At 39.8% G+C, this 24,762-nt stretch overlaps 1 protein-coding gene across 11 annotated transcripts in view; it reads right to left on the bottom strand.

Annotated features, from left to right (window-relative positions):
- Positions 1-614: 614 nt before the first annotated feature.
- SEL1L2 (SEL1L2 adaptor subunit of ERAD E3 ligase) overlaps positions 615-24,762 on the bottom strand; it is a 119,653-nt gene continuing 95,505 nt past the window's right edge. For 5 of the 11 annotated variants that reach the window (XM_029917325.1, XM_029917323.1, XM_029917322.1 and 2 more), the window contains 10 exons: positions 24,647-24,715; positions 23,615-23,692; positions 18,669-18,731; positions 18,011-18,098; positions 14,009-14,157; positions 12,715-12,880; positions 12,527-12,601; positions 8,655-8,827; positions 953-1,081; positions 615-816 (listed from right to left, as the gene is read on the bottom strand). In XM_029917325.1, coding sequence (XP_029773185.1) covers positions 697-816; positions 953-1,081; positions 8,655-8,827; positions 12,527-12,601; positions 12,715-12,880; positions 14,009-14,157; positions 18,011-18,098; positions 18,669-18,731; positions 23,615-23,692; positions 24,647-24,715 — 1,110 coding nt within the window. In that variant the 3' untranslated portion in view covers positions 615-696. Of the gene's footprint in view, positions 817-952; positions 1,082-7,417; positions 7,634-8,654; positions 8,828-12,526; positions 12,602-12,714; positions 12,881-14,008; positions 14,158-18,010; positions 18,099-18,668; positions 18,732-23,614; positions 23,693-24,646; positions 24,716-24,762 lie in introns of those variants that run through there. The other 6 variants (XR_003901027.1, XR_003901028.1, XM_029917328.1 and 3 more) reach the window with 6 other exon arrangements.

The raw sequence follows: 24,762 nt of genomic DNA, 5'->3' as shown, positions 1-24,762 counted from the left end.
GCCATGGGCGCTTTAGCTGTGTCCTCAGAGGCTGGTGTCTTCAGGGACCAAGGAGAGCAGAGTTCTAGTGAGGGATGGCAGAGAGGGGTACAACACTAGACAGACCCGGTGGCATTGTTCACTGCAAACCGCTAAGGGAACTTGGATAGAAGGCCCTCTGGGAGGAGCATGAGCCAGTCCCCCAACATGGCATGCTACAAGGAACTGTTGCTCATGATGTGGTTCACAGGATCATTCCTCCAAGATGAAGGGTCTATTTGTAAATTTATATCTTTCTCATTTCTGAGGGATCTGTGTTCCTGCCCTCCCCGAACCCCTCCTCCTCTCTATCTCTGTACGTGCATAGGAGCTAAGAATCACATTCATCCTCTTGCGTGGGATGAGGGTGTTATCACAACATGAAAATGGGTAGCCATTATCCCTAACTAGGGACCAGATTACCACAACAACAAGTCTGTAAGGAAACCTCAGGTGACCAGTCTTCAGCACCTCACCCCCTCACAAGTGGTCACCCCAACTAAGCGGGAAGTCTGAAATGGTTTCTGAAGACAGGTCTCAAGCTTTGTCCGTTTTCCACCACAGACCTGTGTGGGAAATCTACAGCAGACTCTTGAGTTTCATAAGGAAATTCTTTATTTAGCGAGGATAACTTGAAGTGAACTATTCCCGGGAGCAGGTTTTCCTGTGGTCCAGATTCTACCAGTAATGATTTCTAAGCAAGAAGATCAGCACAGCAACAATTAGGCCAATCACAAATAAATCCCAGGATGGTCCAAGGGCGTTGTCCAGTTTCACCCATTTCCACAGCATTGTCAACTGCCGGAAAAGACATTCTGTCAGAACAAACCCATCCTCCCCCTCCATGCAGAGGCATCATCTCCTTCCATCCCACCACTCATAAGCTGCTCTTTGGAGTTTTCAGAGATTTGGGACCTATTTGAGACAAACTTACATTAAAAAACAGGATATCTTGGAGCAAATGCACAGTTTCCAGTTTCATGAGGGCAAAGAAAACGGGTATTTGAGCATCTGGACTTGTTTGAGCAGCCATATCATACAACCTCCTGGCCAAGTGAATGTCCTAGAAAATAGAAGAATAGCCCCAACTCATTATGTGCAGATTCTTTAGGAGGAATTAAATGAAAGCCATTGCTTGAAATATTGTTATTTATCTTTGGTAACCCACCACCTCCCCCAAGACAGTCATGTCCTAATCCTTGCAACCTGTGAATATGTTACATGGCAAAGGGGACTTTGAAAATGTCATTAAGCTAGAGACCTTAAAACGGATTACCCTGGATTATCTGGGTGGGCTCCATGAGCCCTTAAACACCATTTTCTCAGGGCTGAGGTCAGGAGAGAAAGTCAGATATAGCAGAAGTAGAAGTTGAAGCTTCTAGGTTTGGGAAGGGCTCAACTTACTTGAGAAGGAATGTGGGCAGCCAGTGAGGACCCTCAGTTTTACAGCACAAGAAACTGAACATGCCCAACAACCTGAGAGAGCCTGGAAGGGATTCTTCCCTACAGCTCCCAGGAAGGAACACAGATTAATTTTAGCCTGTGAAACTCTATACACAGGATGGGTCAAGCTCACCCAGACTTTTGACCTAGAGAAATCATGAGATAATAAATGTGGTTGTGGGGTGCCTGAGTGGATCAGCCGGTTAAGTGACCCACTTGATTTCAGCTCAGGTCGTGATCTCACAGTTCGTGAGATTGAGCACCACTACGCTGGGCTCTGTGCTGAGCATGGAGCCTGCTTAAAATCCTATCTCTCCCTCTGCACCTCTCCCCTACTTGTGCTCTCTCTCTCTCTCTCATAAATAAAAATTAAATAATTAATGAATTAGTTAATGTGAGTTGTTTTAAGCCACAACTACATTTGTGGTAGTTTGTTATTGCTATAACATAGAAACCAACACATAGAAAAACAACACAAAAAGCTTTCCTGGATACTGCTAGGCCAGACCTGAGATGTGATTCCAGTTAAAGAAGCAGAACACTAGATACCGACCTCCAGCTCCCCAAAACAAATAACAACACAGATACTAACAATCATTTGAGACTCCTAGGTTTTTTTTTATAGTACTTTTCATACCTGAAGTTATAGAATTTGCTTGCTCACTTGTCCTTGTCCTCAAGGACCTGGACTACCTGTGAACCCAATTCCCAGTGCCTAACAGAGCGCTGAGTACATAGCTTGTCTCTGATAATACTTACAGAATGAGTGAATGAGCTATTTACTCCTATGGCTGGAACTTTGATTCCTCAAGTTACATACTATATTTTTGGGGATCTTTCCCCCCATTAAATTATGACATGGCAGGTCTTTTTTGTTCTTTAATTTTCACCTATTTATGGCTTGTTTTTGTTTGCTTTACTTTTGCTGGTTTCCCAAACAGTAATGAGAAAACAAAGCAAGATTACTTTCAAAGGTTGAAGTGCCTTGGGCCAGTCCCATTAGTGTACTTTGCTGAGTGCCTTTGGATTATTTTCAAAAGGATAAGGAAGAGATAGTTCCACAAACTCTGGTTACCTTATCTGTCTTTGTCCTTCCTCCCCATTCCCCAAACCTCTGTTACACAGAGTGCAGTAGTTGTAAATCCCTGTGACCCTCCCCCGCTAAACACATACTTTGGGTGGTATGCTCTCTCAGCTGTGTTCTGCTTGTCATTTCTTAAATTTCCCCCCAAAGCTTTGTGGTCTTGTAAATTGATTTGTTGGAGAAAGAGGAATATTCTTGCTAAAAACTTAAAACTCAAGAGACTGTTCTGAACAAATCTTCCTAGCAACAGAGAAAATGGATGTTGTAACAACTCTAATTTGTGTCTCTAATTCCAACAAATTCAGTGGGTGTTCATTTGAAAGCGCCCTGCAGATTATAAAGGCTGTGTCACCCCCACGCATAAAAGGCATGTTGACTTTAATAGGGCGTTCAGGGAACCGCATTTGTCAATATCTTGGGCATTCATTCTTATTTGAAGCAGGCAATAGTTATTAATTTATTTCTTGAGGCAAAAACATCACAATTCAGTTGCTTAGTTTATAATAAAAAAAAGAGCAAGAAGTACTATTAAAGTGAGATGAGCTCACTCCCCACCCAGGGGGCCTCACAATTCTCAGTGGGGGTGGGTGGGACATGAAAATCTTTCTTTAAAATTCCCAGAGAAAGAAATTCCTGAACCCACTGGCTAATTAGGGCAACCCATATAAAAGAAATTTTATTAGTTGGCTCTAAAAAAGACTCCTTGTTCTTTGATCCCTACTTAGGAAGAAGTCCAAGTCATTCATACAAAAACTTTCCTTTCAAAAGTGCTTTGATGATGGCCAGAGTTCATTAAATAAGTCCATTGCATACCCAATCCACTTACATTTAACTTTCCTGTGATACATTTTAGCTTATTTTGCTTTAAATTAATGACTGAGGGGATTATGTAATCTGATCTTCAGTCTCTTGTTAAATAATGTGTTTCCAAGTAAAATATCAGGTGTGCCAAAGGATTGCCCAATGTTCACATGTTCAAAACAGCTTCTTATAATTCAAAAATACAGAATTCTCCAAGAATAAAGTATCTGGTTTATGAAAATTGTTTAAATACATGATGCAGGGGTTTGCTAGCCCTGAAACTTTGGGTGACATCAAAAACTTCTTATACCAGTAAGGAAGTGGATTTTTTGAATAGTTTATTCTTGTTTGCTTACTACAAATACACCATATACTAATTGGAGAAAACTTTTAAAGGATAGAGCTGAAAAATATTAAAAATCAACCTATAATTTTGCTATACAGAGTAAGTACTGGTAATATTTTATATATATCCTTCTAGCATATATCTATGTAGCTATATATTAAAATATATGTATTTTTAGGAATATTTCACCTTGCACAATATTTTATCTTCTACTTTCTTAATTTAACAATATATTCCAAACAACATACCATGTCCTAAGATATTCCTTTAGTCTATAATATTTTTATTTTTAACAGTTGTGTAGTATTTCATAATAATGGCTAATGCTTATTAAATACTCATATTGCATGCCAGGTACCACCATCATTTATTTAAAACTTATGACAATTACATAGGGCAGATGATATTAACTCTATTATAAAGATGAAGAAACTGAGGCACAGAGAGGTTAAGTCAGTTACCTAAATTCATATCACTTGTAAGTGGCAGAGTTGAGACTCAAATCCAGATGGTCTGCTTCTAGCCTGCTCACTTAACCACTGGGCCATAAAATACATATTGAATGGTATACTACTACCATGTGAGAGTTTACAGAACATGCCTTCTATTTTGAAGTGATTTGTTTGTTTCCTGTAATAAAGCTATCCAAAAAAAATTTTTTTTGAGCATTTCTTATTATTTTATTGGGTAATAAGGTATTTATTTCAAGATAAGGGCCATTTCAAAGAGATTGTGTTTTGTCCTGCCATGTTTCTGACAAGGACATGTTAAATATCTAACTTGAACTAGTCCTTTCCAGAAAATGATTTTATTCTTGTGTTTAAAGCTTCCACTCTAACACTCTATAAGTGGTCAGGCCAGACAAATGAGAAGTGAAAATACCTTGTGCCATAATTACTCTTATTTTTGATAGGTTTATTTATAATTTATTCACTGGATGTGGTTTTGTTTTCTCTGTAGGATCCCAAAAACATGTTATCTGGTAGGTCTACTTATATGTACTGGAAACTCATCCCCAAAGGCTAATTCCAACCCCTCCCCCACCCCTTTTGTCATAATTTAGGAAAGATTTCTTTGTCATTATCTTAAAATATATCTGGTTTCTTCCATTTAAAAAAATTGTCATGTGTTTCTTATACTCTATGTTATAAAATAATTTTAGAACAAGATCTGGCAGTACTGATTCCTCCACCTGAATTCACTGCCCCCCCCTTAACATTTTCACAGTACTTTACTTGTGTGAGCATGCACTAGTCCCATTTTAGACCTTCACTCTAGCTATGGGACATGTCTCTTCCATAGTAGATTATGAGCTCTTTGAAGATTGTCTTGTTCTTGTATCTCTACAATGAAGCACATTGCTTCCTGACACAAGCACCTGAAAACTACTTGAGTGAATAAATAAGTGAAGAAAAGCAAATCACTGTATCATGGTAGTTTAGAAGCAGATGCAGATATCTTTCAAATCTAAGGGCTCAATGAAGGGTTCGTGGAGGAGATGATAGAACTATTCTTTGAAAAACTCAGGGATCTTTAATGGTCAAAACTGTGGGAGAAGATCATTGCAGCAAATGGGGTGATATGACCAAAAGTCAGGAGGGTTTAATTTAAGGTCTCTGGTTAGAAGGGAAGGAAAAGTAGCCTAGAAGATAGATATATAGGGAAGTAGGTAGTTTAGGTCAAGGAGGGTTTTGTGTTTGTCTGATTGCGTTTTTTTGTGTATGTGTATGGTTTTTGGAGGAGTCAGGTGGAGGAGTTGCAGTACCAGAGTTGTATTTTATAAAAAAATAACCTGGTAGTCCTTTGTTAGATGGATTATGTATTAACTAAGGTAATGCTAATATCTGTAACAAATAAACCCCCAAATTTCAACAGGGGTAAGGATGAAAAGGAGCTGGGAAATGTGGTCTCTAACTAGAAGACACATCTCAGTAACAAGTCCTCCCTGTGAATTGGGGATTACAGATCTTTGGCAGACACAGGTTTCTCTGCAGCAGATTTAAAGGAAGAACAGTAGAAGGGGAGACCACTGAGAAGCCTTTACAACAAGCCTGCATGAATAGAAATGCTGGCCTGAACCAGGATACAGACAGAAGGAATGGGCAGGAAGGACAACTCATTTTGTTCATGGTTAAATTTCTGAAGTACTTCTGAAGCAAGTGTAAACTGAGACAGCGTTTCATAATAACTTGTGAGCTGAGTGTTTATTTTCTAAATTAGTTCAGGTCATCTCCCAGTTCTTCCTCAAGCATTATTTTGTATTCCCAGAACAATGGTACAGTCTTGGCCCCCAGTTTAAGTCAAGGAGCTCACTGAGCTTAATTTGAAGTCATAAATTGGATAATGAGATGCTTCTCAATGAAGCTATTAGGATTAAGTCACCTTTATCACCCAACCCTGATGTCCTTTCCTAAAAGACAGATGAGGACAACACTGACCCATATTTTTATACTGATTTACCACAGGTTGATTTATACCTCACTTCCTTCTCCCAGAGGGTTTTATGTTTACAAAACCTTTTTCAATTCTCAAAGAAACCCTGGTAATGGTATTATCCTTATCTTTCCCACTGGTTTGCATGAGGACTAACTAATAAAGAGGATTGTGAAGTGCCCTGCTGAAGAAATGCTTAATTACTTGATGACTTAAGTGCTGTGAAAGTCTGTTCTCCTAATTGCTTTGTTTTCATTAACCATCTCTGGAACAAGTTTAGGCTTTTTAATTATCAGCATATTCATTTTAAGGATTAGAAAAGGTGGTATCTCCTTGTTAATTTGACTATGAGATAGCAAGATTAATAAGCTTGGCCCCTGGGTACTTGATTATTATTTTTCTAATTGCAAAACAGAAGAAATTAATAAAGACAAAGAGCAATGGCTTCTCATTAACTAAACCTAAAATTCCTCTATCTGGATCTAAGTATGGCTCTGTTTATTGTTTTCTGTTTATGGTTTGTTTTTTTTATGCGTAGAGACTTTCTGTAGAAAAAAATACACCTGTGACTGTGAGATACTGATCAAAACGAACTACCAGTAATTTAACAGGACTTGAAAAGGAAGGAACAGAAATGTGTCCAGAGACAAATTTCAAAGTTTCTTCTAAATGTATGAAATGTCTGTCTTGACAGCTGCTGTTTGACACTGTGAAGAAAGTGACTAGGAGAGAGGTTAGCGGTGAGTCAAGGAGGAAAACCAGACCCACTGACACAGTGAGCCATCTGGGCTCAGGTAGGCAGTGTCCTCTCTTGTGCACAGCTGGCCCTGTGTCCTCCCTGCTCCCAGGCTCTTAAGGCAAAATGGGCTCTTTGTGGTGAAGATAAGTCTGTCATGGGGACGGAGTCCTTGAATCACACAAGACAGGTGAGCTGATTTCAGTTTAACCCATAGAGTGGGGTCATTTTTATCCGAGATACACACAGTGCTCCTCTCACCTTTATTGTTACATTTTGCATGAGGAATGATGAACAAAAGCTTTAATCTTATTGAAACTTTACTTAACAGTCACTCAAATTCTCTTCTGATCTAACGGTTACTCCATACACTGACTACAAAGCCCCTTCACAAAGGCTTATTGTTTTATTTCAAAGCTTGGGGAAAGGAGGTATCATTTTTCTGTTTTACAGATGTGGATGATGGTTAAAAGGGAGTGGGGTGTGGCTAAATGACATCCAAAGAATCTTCTGATTTAGCTATTTGATCTCATTTATAAACACAGGAAGCCTGTACCTGCTAAGAATGGGAAAAACATACTGGATTTGGATTTGACAGTCTCCACTGCTTAAGGTCCTGGGGCTGATGAAAAGTGATCAAAAAGCAGGTCACAGCGAAAGCTGAGGAAGGCAGGGATCTGGATTGTTGGTGCTTGAATACGAAGCCCTTCGTTGTTGCACAGTGCACCATTAGCAGTCAGATAGGAAATTCCCCACCTATAATTCTCAACTACTGGAACATTTGGAGGAAAGAAGGAAAACATAGAAAAGGAGAAAACCCCTTCATTATTGGGTTCTCAAAACGCAGCTAGGAGGAGTATAAGCACTGATATGAAATATATACTTGAACACTTAGAATGACTCAGTACAGGGCCCATTCTTTCAAAAACATGGGGTCAGACAGGCTTGGGTTCAGATTCTGACTCCATCACCAATGAGTTCTGCAAACTTGGCCAAGTGACTTAACCTCTCTGCACTTTGGTTTCCTAAAGCATACAATGATGACAATGATAGGACTTCTCTGATTGAGTGGTTGTGTGATTTAAATGGCATCATATACATAACACACTAATGCCTGACTATTACTTTCATTATTGCTACTTAATACAACTTTCTCACTGAGTCAGGATCCAATGCCATCTTCTGCTTTAATTACACTTACCAAAGGATTTACCCAATATTGCCTTGTAGTGTTAGTTCTCTTTCTTAATAAATATGCCTTATCTCCTCAAGTTAAGTATAGTCTTCGAAGGATGGAACTCTATTTTTTTAGGATTCTCCAGAGTGTTCAGCACTGTGTCGTGTACACAGTGGGTGATTTATAAGACATTTCTAGATTAATGTCACGTTGGTATCCAGCTCTGACCTCATTCCTGCCCTCTCCTTGTTTACTGAGAGCTTGAGAGTCCATGGAAATTTTAATGGAAAAAGGCCTGGAGGTGTAAGGGAGTGAAGGCAGGGCCCACTAGTATTGCTGGAAAAAGCATGAAATTATGAATGTAATTAGCCCAGACTAGATTTATTTCAACTTGTTAGTTATGTCTTCGGGCATAAATGGAGAACATAATTTCCTCCTCGTGGAGTTCACCTTAGGGTAAGTACTATGTGTTGACATGGGGGGAAGGACTCGGCCAATGTTGTCTTTTTCTTCCTTCCTCTACATCAGTGACATCAATGAATTTAAAAACATTTACAAATGTTCCCTTCCCATACAGCTGCCGTTACTGGGTTTGGATTATTACCAATACAATTACCTTTGCGATACCTAAGCCATGTTCATACATGTAGGCCAGATTAAACATGGCTTGTGCGCTGTGGTATTTGTCGGCTGCAATGCTGTAATGTGTGGCTGCTGTTTGATAGTCTTTCTTAGTCCCATAGCCATAGTAATGGTAATCTCCAATTTTTACTCTAGCGAAGGCATTGCCTGATAGAAATATTTGAAAGAGAATAAAAAGAACTCTAATGATTCATGTACAGTTCCTAGTAACTCTTTTTTATGTATAATGAAAATACACATAAAAAAAGAAAAAAATGAAACAATAAAAATCCTAGAATCAAGATTAGATATAACTTATGGATATAAATTATAACACTCATTGTTAGCTGTCTTCCTTGCAGGATAGCTCTGATGGTATAGTACAAATGTTCTTAAAGAATAAAAATTATGAATTTTATCTTCAAATTCATTTTGTGAAGGTGGGTCAGCTCTTGAGAAACTAGATCTCACCCCTCCAGTTCTCAAACCTCACCCCTGAAATGGTACTCTCCTGCATTGCCGATGTCTCCCTCTTTCCATATCAGTCCTGTCAGTCATTTAAACACCCTTTGGTATCTTCTATGAACAAAAACAAATCCTTTCTTTATTCCATGGTGTGTCCTTATAACTACTTCCATTTCTCTGTTCCCTTCACACGCAGCCTTTCCAACGTGTGTTCTATAGTCACTGTCTCCAAAGCTTCACCTCCCATGTACTCTTGAACCCACTCCAATCTAGCTTCTGCCCTTCTCCATGGAACTGCTTGCTTTTAAAGTGGTTGGTAACTTCCATGCAGCCAATCCACTGGTTGCTTTCCTGTCATCTTATTGGACCTATCTGCCCAAGCACTTTCCTCCCTTGACACTAATGATATGGCATTCCCTTGACTTCTCTCCTGCCTCATCGGCCTCTCCTCTTTAGACTCTTGCCTGACCCCTCCTCCACCCAGCTTCTAAATGTTGGAATACAAGGATTTATTAGTTAAATCCTTCTTTTCCTTTCTTCTCTTCCTTCTTTTCTCTTCTCTCCTCTCTCTACCAGCCTCCTCTAGCTCAACTCTTTTTTAGGTGATATTAATTAGTTCCATGCCTATCTTGATGTTTACTCTTCCTGAATTTTATCTACAGTCCTGTCTTTCTCCAAATGCCTGACTCTTCTAATCACCTCTTTGACTTTTCTACTTGGATCCCAAAACATGCAGTAGAGATTCTAACACCCTGCCACCTACCTCCTTCAAACCAAACCAAACCAGACCAGACCAGACCAGACCAGACCAGACCAAACCAAACCAAACCAGACCAGACCAGACCAGACCAAACCAGACCAGACCAAACCAGACTAGACCAGACCAGACCAGACCAAACCAAACTAAACCAAACCAAACCAGACCAGACCAAACCAAACCATCAGTTTCTTTCCAATCTCAGTGCTAGCACCACTGTTCAGGCATAAATCTAAGATAGTTATTCCTAATTGTTTTCTCCTCCCTTCCATTATTGAATCCATTAGCAGGTCCTGTGGGTTCTACCTCTAAATCACACCTGTTTCTTGCTGTCTCTTCCACCACCTAGTTCAAGCCTGGAATACTAAAATATCCCAGACCTAGAATGGTACTTGACAAATATTTATGGAATGAATGGACAAACATGGTAGGAAACTTTTTAGAAAATGCTTTCCCAAAATGTTATATAATTTAGAATCTTATTTTCCAATAAATGTGGATATATTTAGGAGTAGAAAAAAATTCATGTGACTTTTAAGATATGAGACTTCAATTTTTTGAAGACCATGACCACTTAGTGATGGCCTCTAAGGGTCTCTTCGGGGTCCATGTTTCCATTCACTAGGAAAATGTTGATTGAAAAGATGAGGGAATAGTAATCTAGGACATCCATCTCAGGTGTGGCCAACCCCTCTCATACAGTCTAGACTTTCATGGAAAAGGAAGAAGCATCCTGTGTAGTATGATCTTAGGTGTATACTTAAGGGCTATAGGACTTCTCCGTCCAAAATTTCCCCCATATTTGGACTACTGCAATGCCTAAAATTCTTTGCAAATGATTCCTTTGGATAATGAAGTTCTCTTAATATTCTAGAATCCTCTATTAAAATGTAATACCATGAGCCATCTTTAGCTCCCTCTGAGTAGAGGTATCATCATAAAATTCTTAAGCTGCCAGACATAAATAAATAAATAAATAAATAAATAAATAAATAAATAAAGTACAGGTATCTGGGGCATGTCCTTATAGAAATGCTACCCAAGAGAAGGGCTTGGGGGGACCCAGAGAGGCAAACGTCCCTTAAAACCCTAACGAGAAACCCACTCCATTTCTAATTTTGCTCAAAGCACCTCCTTTGAGCCTGAGATTCTTACTGGGCCATAACCACAAGAGACATGACTTCTGTGTGTTTTCAAACTTTAGAAGGGGAAAGCAGAATCTCTGAAGTCTTTGAGAAGAAAGGCAGTGAACAAGCAGGTTGTCTAGAAGATTCAGCTCCACCCCTAATTAGGGGGCTGACTGGGGGCATGTGGTGACCCTGACAGGCTCTCAGGGGGTTACTAGACAATGGGGGGATTCCCCCTTGAATTTCACAGTCACAGCGTGGTGACTGCATCCTGATGGTTCAGCGTTCTCCTCACACTCAGCACCACGAGTGCTGATTAGAAATGTTCATTATTTAGATTTCCTAACCTCAAGTGAGGTACTCGGGAGCCTCATCTCCAGGGACACTCATGTCTGACCTCTCTTGTGACACGTAATTATTTTTAGCGGCCTGACTTTTTTTTATATTGGAGAATTCTGTTTAATATTAATGTCTCCTTTCTTGGTGCAATTTCCACACATTTCCTGGCTTGGAATAGGCCTGTGTTTGTTGCAATTGAGATGATTTGCCACAGCTGAGAGATTGCTGGTGGTGTTTCCCTACACCAAACAAGGTCTTTATTGCATTTTAGAAAACATACACTTTTCTTCTTTAAGGAATTTCTCACCAAAGTTGCATAGATGGCTTGCTGCTGGGTGGCCTGCTCAGCTAGATCTGAGAAGGCACCCCTGTGACTTTTCCCCTCTGCCTCATATTAATGTCAGTTGAGAATTATTTTTTATCCCATTCACTTCTTATAGAAAAGAAGTGATTCAACCTCAGCAAGAGACAGTTTTAAGAAACTTCATTGGAAGTAAAATTGCTCTTTTATTGCATGATAGTTCCTCACATATCCAAATGCTGATAGTGAGAACTTTGCAGCATCTGTTTCCTTTTAATAATGCCACCTGCCAATGCCTTTCCACCAGTGCTATTACACATTCCTTATCACATGTGAGTCTTGTAACGGGGCACGGGAACCCTGGGAACAAGGAGATGATCGTGATATTTGACTCTGGGGTTTGTTCTGTTTTGTTTTCTGATGCTAACATGTTAATATTTATAATAAAGATCTGGAGTTAGTAGTACCTCATCAATGTGGTACTTCAAAAGAGACATCAAATGAGTCTTAGGTCCCTATAAATTCATTGACACATAGGTCACTTCTCAGAAAAAAAACCTCAGCAAATGAGTGACTGAAGCCAGAACAACAAAGCTGGTTTTCTGAATAAAATTGTCATATTTCAAATAACTGTTCTGGTGCCATGGAGACAGAGTCGTAGAAAAATTCCTATGGCTTACTAAACTAGGGGCCTTGAGAATAACAAAGAAACTCCTGGAAATGACCTCTCCACCAGAGACTGATCCTAACACTGGTACAGTTTGAAATATCACCTTCTTGACATCCTGCTTATACACCCAAGAACTCCGCTGAAGAGAATTGATGACTGATAGTAGACAGAGACCCGGTATGTGCTTATTTTTATCTAGGTTCTATACCTTGAATGGCAGCTCGATTCCATAGGAGAAGTGCCATTGGATACATCTTATCTTTTTCAAGAATTTTAACCTTTTCTAAAAAAAAAAAAAGGAGACATTTCATTAGGAAGGCTTAAAATATCTGTGTAGTAAAGTCATTTATGCATATGTATGATTGGGGAATTGCAGAGAATTTTAACTTATCTTACTAGATTCCAAAATGAATGCTGAATTGCTTTGAGCTACTTCATACCCCATTTCTGCAAGCAGTGCATACTGAACAAGAGAAGAATCTATATCACCATCCTTATAGGCAAAGTATGCTGTCAGGAATTTCTCAGCCCAGTGGCCTAGTTCACAGACACCTTTATAAAGCTGTATATGGAAAGAGAAATCGAGTAGACTAGTTAGCCAGTATACTTCATCCCAGGTAAGTGAAAAATGAAGTCAGCCTTCAGCTCCTGCTAGCTGGTCAGGCAAGGATTTCAGATCTAAAGCATGGCTTTTGAAAATTATTTAGGGTGAAGACATAATACCTTTTATAGGCACAGAGATTACAGGTGTGTATTTTTTGGTCTTGAGCTGAAACTTCCTGAGGCTTATTTTAAATTTGCATAATAAACTTTCCTGACTTAGAGGCTATTTGGCAGGACAAAAATATATCGACTTCTTTTTTAAAAAAAAGGACTTTTGTGGGCACTGCTACTCTGCAAGGGTGAATTATAAGGCCACAGCTGATGTAGAAAGGAGAGAATGAAGGGAAGACAGCGCCTGAGGGTGTAGGTGACATAACCGAGAGGGAGGTGTGCAGAGCTCTGTGGGGACAAAACGTCAACTTAGCTGAATAGCCCTTATGTAACCAAAAGAGGCTAGCCCTACATAATTCATTAGGAAGTTGGCAAAGGAGCAAATCTAAAGATAGATTATTAGCTGGCAGCTTTTGAAATGAGTTTCAGAGGGGCGAGATTGCAACACAGAGGTATTTATATTGGTGCAGTTGAAGTGTTTAATAAATCAATGAAGGACATTAAGGTCCTAAAAGCTTTCTTTTGAAAAGTACATCACTGGCTCTGGCAGAAAGAGTTCACTTTCTCAGTTGTCATCCAAATCATCAAAGACTTAGGGGCCCTGCTTTCCGGGAAGCAGTGGGCTGCATTTTCTGGGCTAAATCAAGCCTTTCATTTCCCACAAGTCCCAATCCCACTGAAGTGCCCAGTTGCCCCAGCCATTGGAGTGAAGACTGAGACTGAGCTCCTTAACTGAATTCTGAGGTGAGCTCTGAACCTGATGAAGAGCTAAATGCAAGGGGGAGGGATCATTTCTCTTCTTCCCTTTCCCAGCCTGAGTTTCGTCCCTGCTCTTCCTCCCTAGCAAAAGTCAGTGTTCACACTCTCAACTGGGAGAGGTAATATCTATAAAATCAGAGGCACTAACAAATTAAGGACAGTTTCACCTCCTCTGTGTGATAAATGAAAAATACTTTAAAAACATCCCAGTATTTACCTCCACAGCAGTTCTGCATGATCTTAACACTCCTGTTCCTGTTGCGTACATCTCGGCCAGATAATAAATGGCGAGGGGCTGTCCACTCTGAGATGCCAAGTAAAAATATTTGAAGGCAAGTTTATAATCCTTCCATACTCCAGAGCCGGCTGAAAATTAAAATTATTTTGAGCCACCTCTCATTTGTTTTATTTTTTTATATTATAATCTATGGATATAATGGTCATAGTGATGCCTCCTGTTTTAAATAGGATGAGAAAGCCAACCAAAAGTCAAGCTGTTATAGATCCACTATTTGGAGGGAGAAAAAGCTGAGTTTGATTCAAGTAAGAATATGGAAATTTATGTTCTTGACCCATTCAGAAATCTGAAGCAGGACTCTTTAGTCTCATGAAGATATCTCCTCAATACAACATACCTAAGATTAATAAAAGGAAACCAAGTGGTGGTCTCTGAGGACCAGGGACAACAACCAGGATGTGGCTTGCCATCCTTGTCCTTCCACACCAGGAGACCAGTGTAGTGCCTCCCTGCATAACTATGGATTTTGGAGAAGGCAAATCAGATTTGAGTCATGCTTGGAGCAAGGAGAGACATTCGGGACTAGAATTAAAAATCAGCATACTCTCAGCAGCTGGGATTCATGTCAAGGCTCTTTCATTGTTCCTTTGTGAGTTGAGCACTTCTAGGCCATTCATTTGCAAAAGAAGAGGCTTTCACTAGATGGTCCTTAAATTGTCTTCCAGCTGTTAACATTTCATAACCTTTAGAAGCAATGCCACTTCTTAGAGCAAAGGCTCTGGAGGCAGATCACTTGGGCCTGAATCCCAGTGATCTTGGGCAAGTTGTTGGACCTAAACATGGTTCAGTTTGCTCATCTATAAACTGTACGATACCCCCTAGATGTGCTGATAGGACTAAGTGGGTAAATGCACATAAAGACTTAATAAACATTAGCCATTACTATTACTCTTATGTTAGAAGCTTGAGGAATATAATGAATCCTGGGCTTGGGACTTGTAATGAACCAGAACAAGGCCATCTTAGGCAACCACCGAAGACAAATACAAAACAGGCCATCTCCTTGAGCTGCTATAGAAAATGGCGAGCTGATGATGCAGTCTGCTGCTGCCCTAGCTCTACCTCTGAAAGGAAGGACTTATGCGGATATTCGGGTATGTTCAGATCTCTTGGTACTTGTCTTGGGGACTCCCTCTCTCAGTCCCCACAGAGTATTCCAAACTTTTATGGCTTCCTGAGACCTCCTACCCCAATTACTCTCCCTTCCTCTCAGAAGACAACTTGGCACCTCCTAGCTCATTGAGGAAATTCTTACATTGTCTTTTTTTCACTTGCCTTTCTCTCCTTCCTTTCAGATTTACATCTGCACCATCCCTTCCTCCATCTCTCTAGTCTTTGAGGGTGAGACATCCCTCCTCTTTATCAAGGCAAATGAAGCTTCCACCTACCTGGGTGCAGTCAGATCCTAATGCCACTGAATTTTTTCCAGAACCTCTTCATCAATTATCTTATAATTTCCATGACATGCGAGGTATTCCATTGGCTAGCTCTTTTTTGTCAGAAATTATACCCAGGTCTCTCATCATCTTAAAAAGAATTCCCTTTTGGTTCTTCGTCCCCCTCAGGCTATCATTCTGTCCTTCTTCTTCCATTTAAAGGCACACAACTTTCAAGAATATTTTTACTTATCTACATCCTCACCTTCCATTCATACCTCACACATTGTATCTGGTTTCTACCCCAACCAGTCTGATGACCACACAAACATTCTCTATATTGACAAGTTCCATAGATTCTCAGCCTTTATTTTTTGTTTGTTTTGATTTTGTTTGAAGAAGCAGGCTTCTCAATGCATTTCACAGAGGGTCTCATTCATGTATTCTTTCTTGACAGTTCTATCTTGTGACTTCCTAAAGATCACTTCCCCTCTGCCCCCATCCACTGACTATACTTTTTCAGTCTTTTTGTGATCATTCTTTCTTTGACCATCTTTTCAGTACAACACTGAGGACCACCAGATTTCTGACCATGGCCCACTGTTCCTCTCACGTTCTCTTTTCCTCTTGCAGTCTCAGCTTTTAACTAACTCTTATATGTTGATGCCTCTCAAATCTTCCTATTCAAATTTGGCCTTTCTTATGAATTTCACACCTGTTTTGGGGTATGACCATTGGACATTACAAGGCACCTCAGACTCAATCTTTTCAAAAGTAAGTTTCCTAACTGTTTTCTTCTTGCGTCCTTCCTCAACTGGTATCTTTCCTTTAGTCTTCAAATTCCTCCTCAGATTGCTGCCTCAATAGTCTATCTAAACCAATCACTCCAACAATTTGATTTTTGTTAAAAAGGGAGTAAACTTAATAATGCATTTGTCATACGGAACCAGAAAAGAGCCTGAAGAGTCAAGTAATGTTGAAAAAGAAAACCAAAGCTGAAAGCATCACAATTCTGGACTTCAAGCTGTATTACAAAGCTGTAATCATCAAGACAGTATGGTACTGGCACAAAAACAATTGCATAGATCAGTGGAACAGAACCCAGAACCCAGAAATGGACCCACAAGCATATGGCCAGCTAATCTTTGACAAAGCAGGAAAGACTATCCAATGGAAAAAACACAGTTTCTTCAGAAATGGTGTTGGGAAAACTGAATAGCAACATGCAGAAGAATGAACCTGGACCACTTTCTTATACTATACACAAAAATAAACTCAAAATAGATGAAAGACTTAAATGTAAGACGGGAAACCATCAAAACCCTAGAGAAGAAAATAAGCAACAACCTCTTTGACAGCAACTTCTTACTAGAAATGTCTCCAGAGGCAAGGAAAACAGAAGCAAAAATGAACTATTGGGACCTCATCAAGATAAAAACCCTCTGCACACTGAAGGAAACAATCAGCAAAACTAAAAGGCAATTGACATAATGGGAGAAGATATTTGCAAATGACATATCAGATAAAGGGTTGGTATCCAAAATCTATAAGGAACTTACCAAACTCAACACCCAAAAACATAATCCAATGAAAACACCCAAAAAACATAATCCAGTGAAGAAATGGGCAGAAGACATGAATACTTTTCCAAAGAAGACATCCAGATTGCTAACAGACACATGAAAGATGCTCAACACTGCTCATCATCAGGGAAATACAAATCAAAACCACAATGAGATACCACTTCACACCTGTCAGAATGTCTAAAATTAAGAACTCAGGAAATGACAGATGTTGGTGAATATGTGGCAAAATATGTGCACTGCTGGTGGGAATGCAAACTGGTGCAGCCATTCTGGGAAAACAGTATGGAAGTTCCTCAAAAAATTAAAACTAGAACTACCGTAGGACCCAGAAATTACACTACTAGGTATTTATCCAAAAGATACAAATAGTTGATTCAAAGGGGTGCATACACTCCAATGTTTACAGCAGTGCTATCAACAATAGCCAAATTATGGAAGGAGCCTAAATTTCCACTGACTGATATATAAGAAAAGAAGTGGTATATATACACACCCACAATGGAATATTACTCAGAAATAGAAAAGAGTAAAATCTCGCCATTTGTAACAACATGAATGGAACTAGAATGTATTATGCTAAGTGAAATACATCAGTCAGAGAAAGATAAATATATGATTTCACTCATATGTGGAGTTGAAGAAACACAACAGGTGAACATAGGGTAAGGGATGGAAAAATAAGTTAAAGAGAAGGAGGCAAACCATAAGAAACTCTTATATTTGGAGAACAAAACTGAGGGTTGCTGGGGGGAGGTCAGTGGGAGGATGGGCTAAGTGGATGAAGGGCATTAAGGAGGGCACTTATGGTGAGTACTAGGATATATATGTAAGTGATGAATCACTAAATTCTACTCGTGAAACCATTATTACACATATGTTAAGTAACTTGGATTTAAATAAAATTAAAAAAATAATACATTTGTCATTCTTGGCACAGTAGCTATATTTGTAGCACTTACAGTAGTACATGAAGCCTAACTGAAACTGTGCGTTGGGCCATCCTTTCTCTGCAGCTTTCTGAAAGTATTTAAGTGCTTCAGCATAATTCTGCAAGATAATTACACTCTATTACTCAAAGGTGTATGTATAACTCCATGGTAAGAATTGCCTTCTTTTTTTGTTTTTAAAGAGCATAGATAGTGCCTTATGTGATTTAGGCTAATTAAAATAATATCAGAAGCATTATACACTTTATTTCATAATTATATTAGATTCTGTTAGGAAATAATTATCTCATTGTCACTGTAAATTATGAGTTTTCCTACACTGACAGTAGTTTTTTTAGATATTGAGGAAAGATTACCCAAAAGGGCAGAGGATAAACAAAGAAGATAAATTTCTCTATCAGAAAAAATCCTCAGGAATTATATAATTTCTAAGGTTACTTAGAATCTATAATTCTAAGATATAAATAGGGTTATTATTCTTGTCAAAAATTTGTTCTATGTCTCTTTGACAAATATTCCACTGGATCATTTTATTTTCCATTGTCAAATATGATAGTTTGGCAAACCAGGCATTAGACACTAGTTCTTTTAAGTTAATCACTCAATCATGAATTTTACCCCATAAATTGATAGAAATATGTTGAAAAGATAATGAAATCATTTAACTTACCACAGGAACTCCTTTCCCATAAAAGTAAAGAAGACCGAGCCCATGAAGACCAATTGCATTGCCCTGGAACAGTTTTAAAAATCCAAGTAAAGTCCCAGAAGAATTCATGATAAGGTAAATTATGGCAAAATCATTCTAAATATTTAAAATGCACCCAGTAGAGGTTTAATCAAGGCAGGTTAAAGAAGCTGTTGGTACATTATTCTGTCTCTCTCTAGTTTCTCCTTTATACCTTCATAAGCCCCTCTGACTAGAAAAGAGGAAAACAGAAGCCAAACCTTTTCTCCATTCTTTCATTCAGCATTTATTTAGAGCTTGCTTTGTGAGCGACTCCATAAGAGACATTGGACAGATGTAGGAAATGAAAGTTGAGAGATGACTAAACAATGATCCCTGCCTTAGAAAGATCACAGGCTAGTGGGCTCTGATCCTCTAAGTAGCGCCTCCTAAAATAGTCACATCAAAGTGTTTAAGTCCTGTACTGGAAACAGATCAGGATTATTGTGGACACCTAGAAGGGGGGCACTCAACTGCCTGGATGAGGGTAGAGACTGAGGGCATTGAATTGTCAGAGGTGGTTGACATTTGAGTTTGGTCTTGAAGGATGTGTAGGAGTTTTCCAGAAGGGAGACACTTGTTATCTGCTTTGGTCAAAGGAAGATGACATAAATGGCCAAGTAACATTTTAGAGATTCTTTGAATTTCGATCTAGCCATTCTGGATGGTAAAGTGTTGTTGGTATGTTTCTTTATTTAAATCTGACTGCTTATAACATCATCAATGTTTTTTTTTTCTATTTGATGATAAATTAACTACCATTTCTTTTTCTGATTAGTATTCTAAAGAGCCTAGGGAAGGAAGTATTTAGCATGTTTAGCATTTAGCACATGTTCAAATATATCAGTATTTTGCACATCAATCCTGGATGAAGAGTGAACCTTGAAAGTGACTTCCCCAACCAGAAAACCCACTTTTCTTCTTGTCTGCCATCATGTATTTCACCTGATAGTGACTGAGGAAAGAGGCACATCTGGCCACTTGACTGTCATTCAGTAGACCTATAGGTTTGTTTTGCAGGTTTATAGTATTTACTCAGAACTCAAGTTTTGGTAGAAAACTCTTCAGATTCTTCTTTCCATCTAAATGTAGTTATTGTGTATACAGCCAGAGTACCTCTCACTGTTACAGGAATAGCACATCACTAGAGAAGGCATAGGTCAAAAATTATTTCAAAACTCCAGAGGTTGAGCCTATATGTATCAGCTATTCTAGAATTCGTAAGGATTGTCTAGGTATATTTATTTATTTTTTTTAATTTTTTTAATGTTTTATTTTATTATTGAGACAGTGAGAAACAGAGATGAGTAGAAGAGGGTCATAGAGAGAGGAAGACACAGAATCTGAATCAAGCTCCAGGTTCTGAGCTGTCAGCACAGAGCCCGATGTGGGGCTCGAACCCACAAACCATGAGATCATGACCTGAACCGAAGTCGGCCACTTAACCGACTGAGCCACCCAGGCGCCCCTATCTAGGTATATTTAAAACAGGTGGTATAAGACCTGGAGCCTGTGGTCCTAGGACTCTTGGGATAGTCTGGACTGCGGTGGTAAGGCCTGGTGTGATGGATTTGGTAAAGTTTGGTGAGTCTGTCTTCTAACTACGCTCATTCAGGTGTTGAGAAAAATGAAAGGGAAGAGGAATGAGAAGAGAGAAGGAGAAAGGGAGAGAAGACAGTAAGGTTTCTAACCTTTGGCTCACCAACTAGGTGTGGACCAGAGTACTTGTGTATAATCTTCAGGTCAGGAGTGGCCCACTTAAATCCCTCCAGGAGTCATTCAGATAATGTAAGTAGTACATTAATCTGATGATAGAGTGACAGAGACTTAGGCAAACCAGGGAGTTCCTGCCCTGTCTAAAGGCAGTAGCACCTCCTCAGCGAACTGCCCCAGGCAACTGTTGTCTCATGGACTGGCAGCCTCCTATGGTCAGCTCTTTCTATTTTCCAAGAAAAGCTGGAGGTCCAAATTTGTATATGTAATTTCCTAATTTTTTTTTTACTTCAATATAGTTGACATACGATGTTACATTAGTTTCAGGTGTACAGGATAGTGGTTAGTGATTTGACAACTATATGTTGTGCTCACAGGTATAGTTACCATCTGTCACCATGTGAAACTTCCTAATTTCTAAAATACTTTCTGGATCAAACAAAACATATGTGTGAGTCCCCCATGCACATCTTCCACTTTAGGGCTCATTGCTCTTGCTTAGATTAAGTGACACGAACTCAGAGAGCAGATGGTCATTTATTGTCAAATATTTAATGAACTGAACTTCTATGTACTAAGACCACTATCCTCCTCTAGTTGAGGAAACGTGGCCTTCAGATAGCAGGAGAGAAGGTGTAAGGACAAAGTCTGACCTAACAGACTCCATGACAGAGGTCCCCCTCTAAACTAGAAGGTCTAAGGGTCAGTCTCTCCGGAACTATTAGGCAGTTACACATTGCCTAGAGAAGAGACCACTTAGCAATATCCAATCAGGAAAGGCCAGCTACCTCTCCCCACATTCCTAAGGGTGAGACCTGCAGATGGGAACTTTAGATAGGACCCTGTTACCGAATGTTAAAGTTAACCCGATAGTCACCAAACAAGACCCTCAACTCGCACTGTATGTAATTGGTTAATTTCAAAGATACCCTAAATGATTGGGTCCCGCCAAAAGTAACGAACGCTCTGAACAATGTGTGTGGTTAAATCTGTTGTCAATGATACTGTACATTATGATTGGATCGCTGCGCCTGTGTTGCGCTTTCCTGTAACTCCCCCTTCCCAAAACTCATAAAAGCCCTACCCCGCCCTTGTTCAGGGCTCTCAGCACGCATCCCCTGCGTTGGTGAAGGCTGTGAGACGGAACTTAGGCCCAGAGAGCCTAAGCTGTAATAATAAATGCCCTTTGCTTTTACATGCGTGACTCAGTCTCCCTGGCGGTTTCTGGTTTTGGGGTGATATTGAAATCTTGGGCATTACAAAGGCACGGGGTAGAAACAGTAAAATTCCAGCAGTATAGAGAGTGAATGCAGGGCAAGTGCAGAAAAGAGAAAAATAATGGGTAGAAGCGGTTTTGTGGAAGAAAACAGGAGGGTAGGACTCAAAATGGGGGATTTTGGGGAGGGAGGCAGAATGACAGAAGTAATGGGGATGGGCCTGATGTGTGAAAGAGAAAACCAGAAGAATATGGTCCAATATGGACCCCACAGGATAACTGCATATGTTTCTGACAAATTCTGAGAAAATATATATATTATATATGTTATCTAAATATTATATATATTAAGAGTATGGGCATGCAGAAAGTGGAAGATAAAAAGACAGGAAACCTTTTACTTTGGTAGTGACCCCAAGTGAGAAATCTAATAAACCATCTAGGAGATGATCAAGGAATATATGGTCATGTCCACTTGATACTATTCAAAATAATTACCTAAATATAATTTCAGATTTCCTCTGTAAAGAAAGGTAGCTCAGATTTAGAATCCAAGTAGCTCAGATCCCTGCCCTGAAGAGTTTGGGAGCTCGGTTAATTTACACACCCAACTTCCTGGCATTATTCCTTTGGGCTGACAAATCAGTGTCATTTGCCAGATTACAAGAGATCTTCCTATGTTACTAAGCCCCACCTCTTTTTCAGTCAGTTTTCCCTTGTCATTCTAATCTAATGGTACTCCAGATAACTACCTTGCTGAGCAAAAATTTCATATACATTACAAAAGAGAGGAGAGGAGTACAGCCTTCTCAGTAATTTACAACACAATAGCAGCAGCTCCAAGGTGCTAGTCACTTATAAATAGGCTAGTAAAACAGCGTGTGGGTTTTGAAAACTGAGTGCAGTTGAAAATATTCCCCAATTGGAGCTCTTCTTTCCTCCCAGTGTTGCTGTAAGGCAGTGTGAGACAACGAAATGCTTCCTATAGTGCAGTGTTAGAAAGTTCAAGGCCATTCCCCAACAGTAGGCGGATGGGTGTTACAATGAGGATGTTCTTAACGCGCTAAAGGAAGGCACAGTAGTCTGCCAAGTTTTATCAGACAGATGCTGGCCTCACTAAGTCCTGGAATCAAGACAAAAGTTTTAGTGGCAGGAGCCATATTACTCCATTTCTATGTTCCCTCATAGATCAAATCAATTCTGCCTTGCATCTGCTTTGAAGTTCACTCTACCTAACTGGCCCCAGACTGCAAAAGAGAAGCTGACTCTCTGTATCTACTGTAAGCCAGGCACTGCTCTAAGTACTTTGCAATAAGGGGCATATAAACATGAACTCATTAGATCCTGGCAGCAACAATATGAGGCAAACCTTCTGACATTCCCATTTTATGTATGGGGAAATTGAGGCACAGAGAGGTTGAATAACTTGCCCATGGTCACACAGGCTATGCTGCAGGGATGGCATTTAAACCATGGATTCTGCCTCCAGAGTCATGCTCTCAACTATCTTGTCCTGGTCACCTGTCTGATGATCTGCCTGGGCCAGGGAGATTTCTGACCTTTGGGTAAGATCGAATTGGAAGAAAACTAGGCATTTGTTATTTGTCTTTGTTCTGAACTTACTGTAGATACTGAGTTTTCCCTTCCTCTGTCCTCTTCTCCTTTATTTCCTTTTCCTGAGTTCGGTGGCCTCACCTACTGCATGGGGGATGGAAAGCTGAGCGTTTATTTGGCCTCATGTTAGAGCAGCATAAGTCATTGCCGTTGTTACCAAGAAGACAAGGTGTGTCTCCCCCATCCCAACTCCACATTTTATTGTCAACGATACTCTTCTCCAGGACATGAAACTCCCAGGCTTATTGCTTGGGCATGGGGCTTTGGAATCAACTCTTCTGCATGATTCTGCATGTAATAAAAGTCAAGTGTTTTATGTGCTTACAGACATGGGCTGAGAACATACCTTACTGGCTGCCATGGAAAAGTATTTGAAGGCAGTTGCGTTATTTTGTGGGGCTGCAGCGTTCCCCTCTAAATACATCTACAGAAACAAGAAGATGTAAAAAAAAACCTGAGAAATTTACGGGTGATTAAAAATTTTAGAACTATATAGAAGTGATGGTTGGTCAACATTGCAAAATATAGTAAATGCCACTGAATTTAAAGTTTAAAGTTTAAAATGATTGATTTTATGTTATTTGGTTTCACCTCAATTTTAATCAAAGGAAAAACTGAGGAAACAATTCACAATATACATTCTGGAGTGACTTGGCCTGAGGGCAGAGAAATAGACCCTATTTTGTGTGGGTTTTTTTTTTTGTTGTTTTTTTTTTTTTTTTACTGTTTCCTTCCATCTAAATTTGCATGTAGCACTTCTGGAAGTGGAGCTTTTGTCCCCATGGTTATTAATGCAAATTGGCTGCAGGGAGCCAAGGGCAGCACTTGGGGGAGTGAGTGGTCTTTAAAGGAGAGAAAAAACAATGTAGGAACTGTCCACAAAAGTTGCTCAGCAGCTGAGAGTCCTCCCTTGATAGGTGGCCCAAGGATGGACTTGGGCCAGCTTAGAGCTGGTTCTCATTTCCAGGGTGTAGGAAGGAGGCATCTCACAGGGATGGGGAGGGATGGGATGGTGGGGAGGAGGAGGGAGTGGCTATGCCAGTTAGAGGTTCAGTTTGCCCAGATCTCTTGTTACATGCCAGACCAGGGGGTTATGGTTGTAGGCGGCTCTGAACTACATTCAGCCCAGGAGCCCAGGAGCCCTGGGTCAGGTGCATTTTCAAGGCTTCTTTTGGTGCCCCAGACAAAGGCTGCTGTTGTACAGGGCTTTTTCTCAAACTGTCACCTCAAGAACACTATCCTCAGTCTGTGGTGGAATGCCCTGGTCAGCTGCTTCCATGAAAAACATCTGTCATGCTATACTGGATTCAATTAGCTGGTACCATTAGTTTTTTAGGTTTTTAATAAATAGAAGTACTGATCAAGATGAAGCATGTACCTTTCCTATAAATGCCATGGCATTTGCACTCCCAGCCTTTGCTGCCTTTAAAAAGTAGTATAATGCTTTCTGGAGAGAAAAGGAATAAACAGTATTATTTACAGTCACAAGCATAT

The sequence above is a fragment of the Suricata suricatta genome, chromosome 12 (genome assembly GCF_006229205.1).
Source record: "Suricata suricatta isolate VVHF042 chromosome 12, meerkat_22Aug2017_6uvM2_HiC, whole genome shotgun sequence".
NCBI lineage: Eukaryota > Metazoa > Chordata > Mammalia > Carnivora > Herpestidae > Suricata > Suricata suricatta.
Note: the sequence above shows the minus strand (reverse complement) of the source record. Positions and strands in the feature narration are given on the sequence as shown.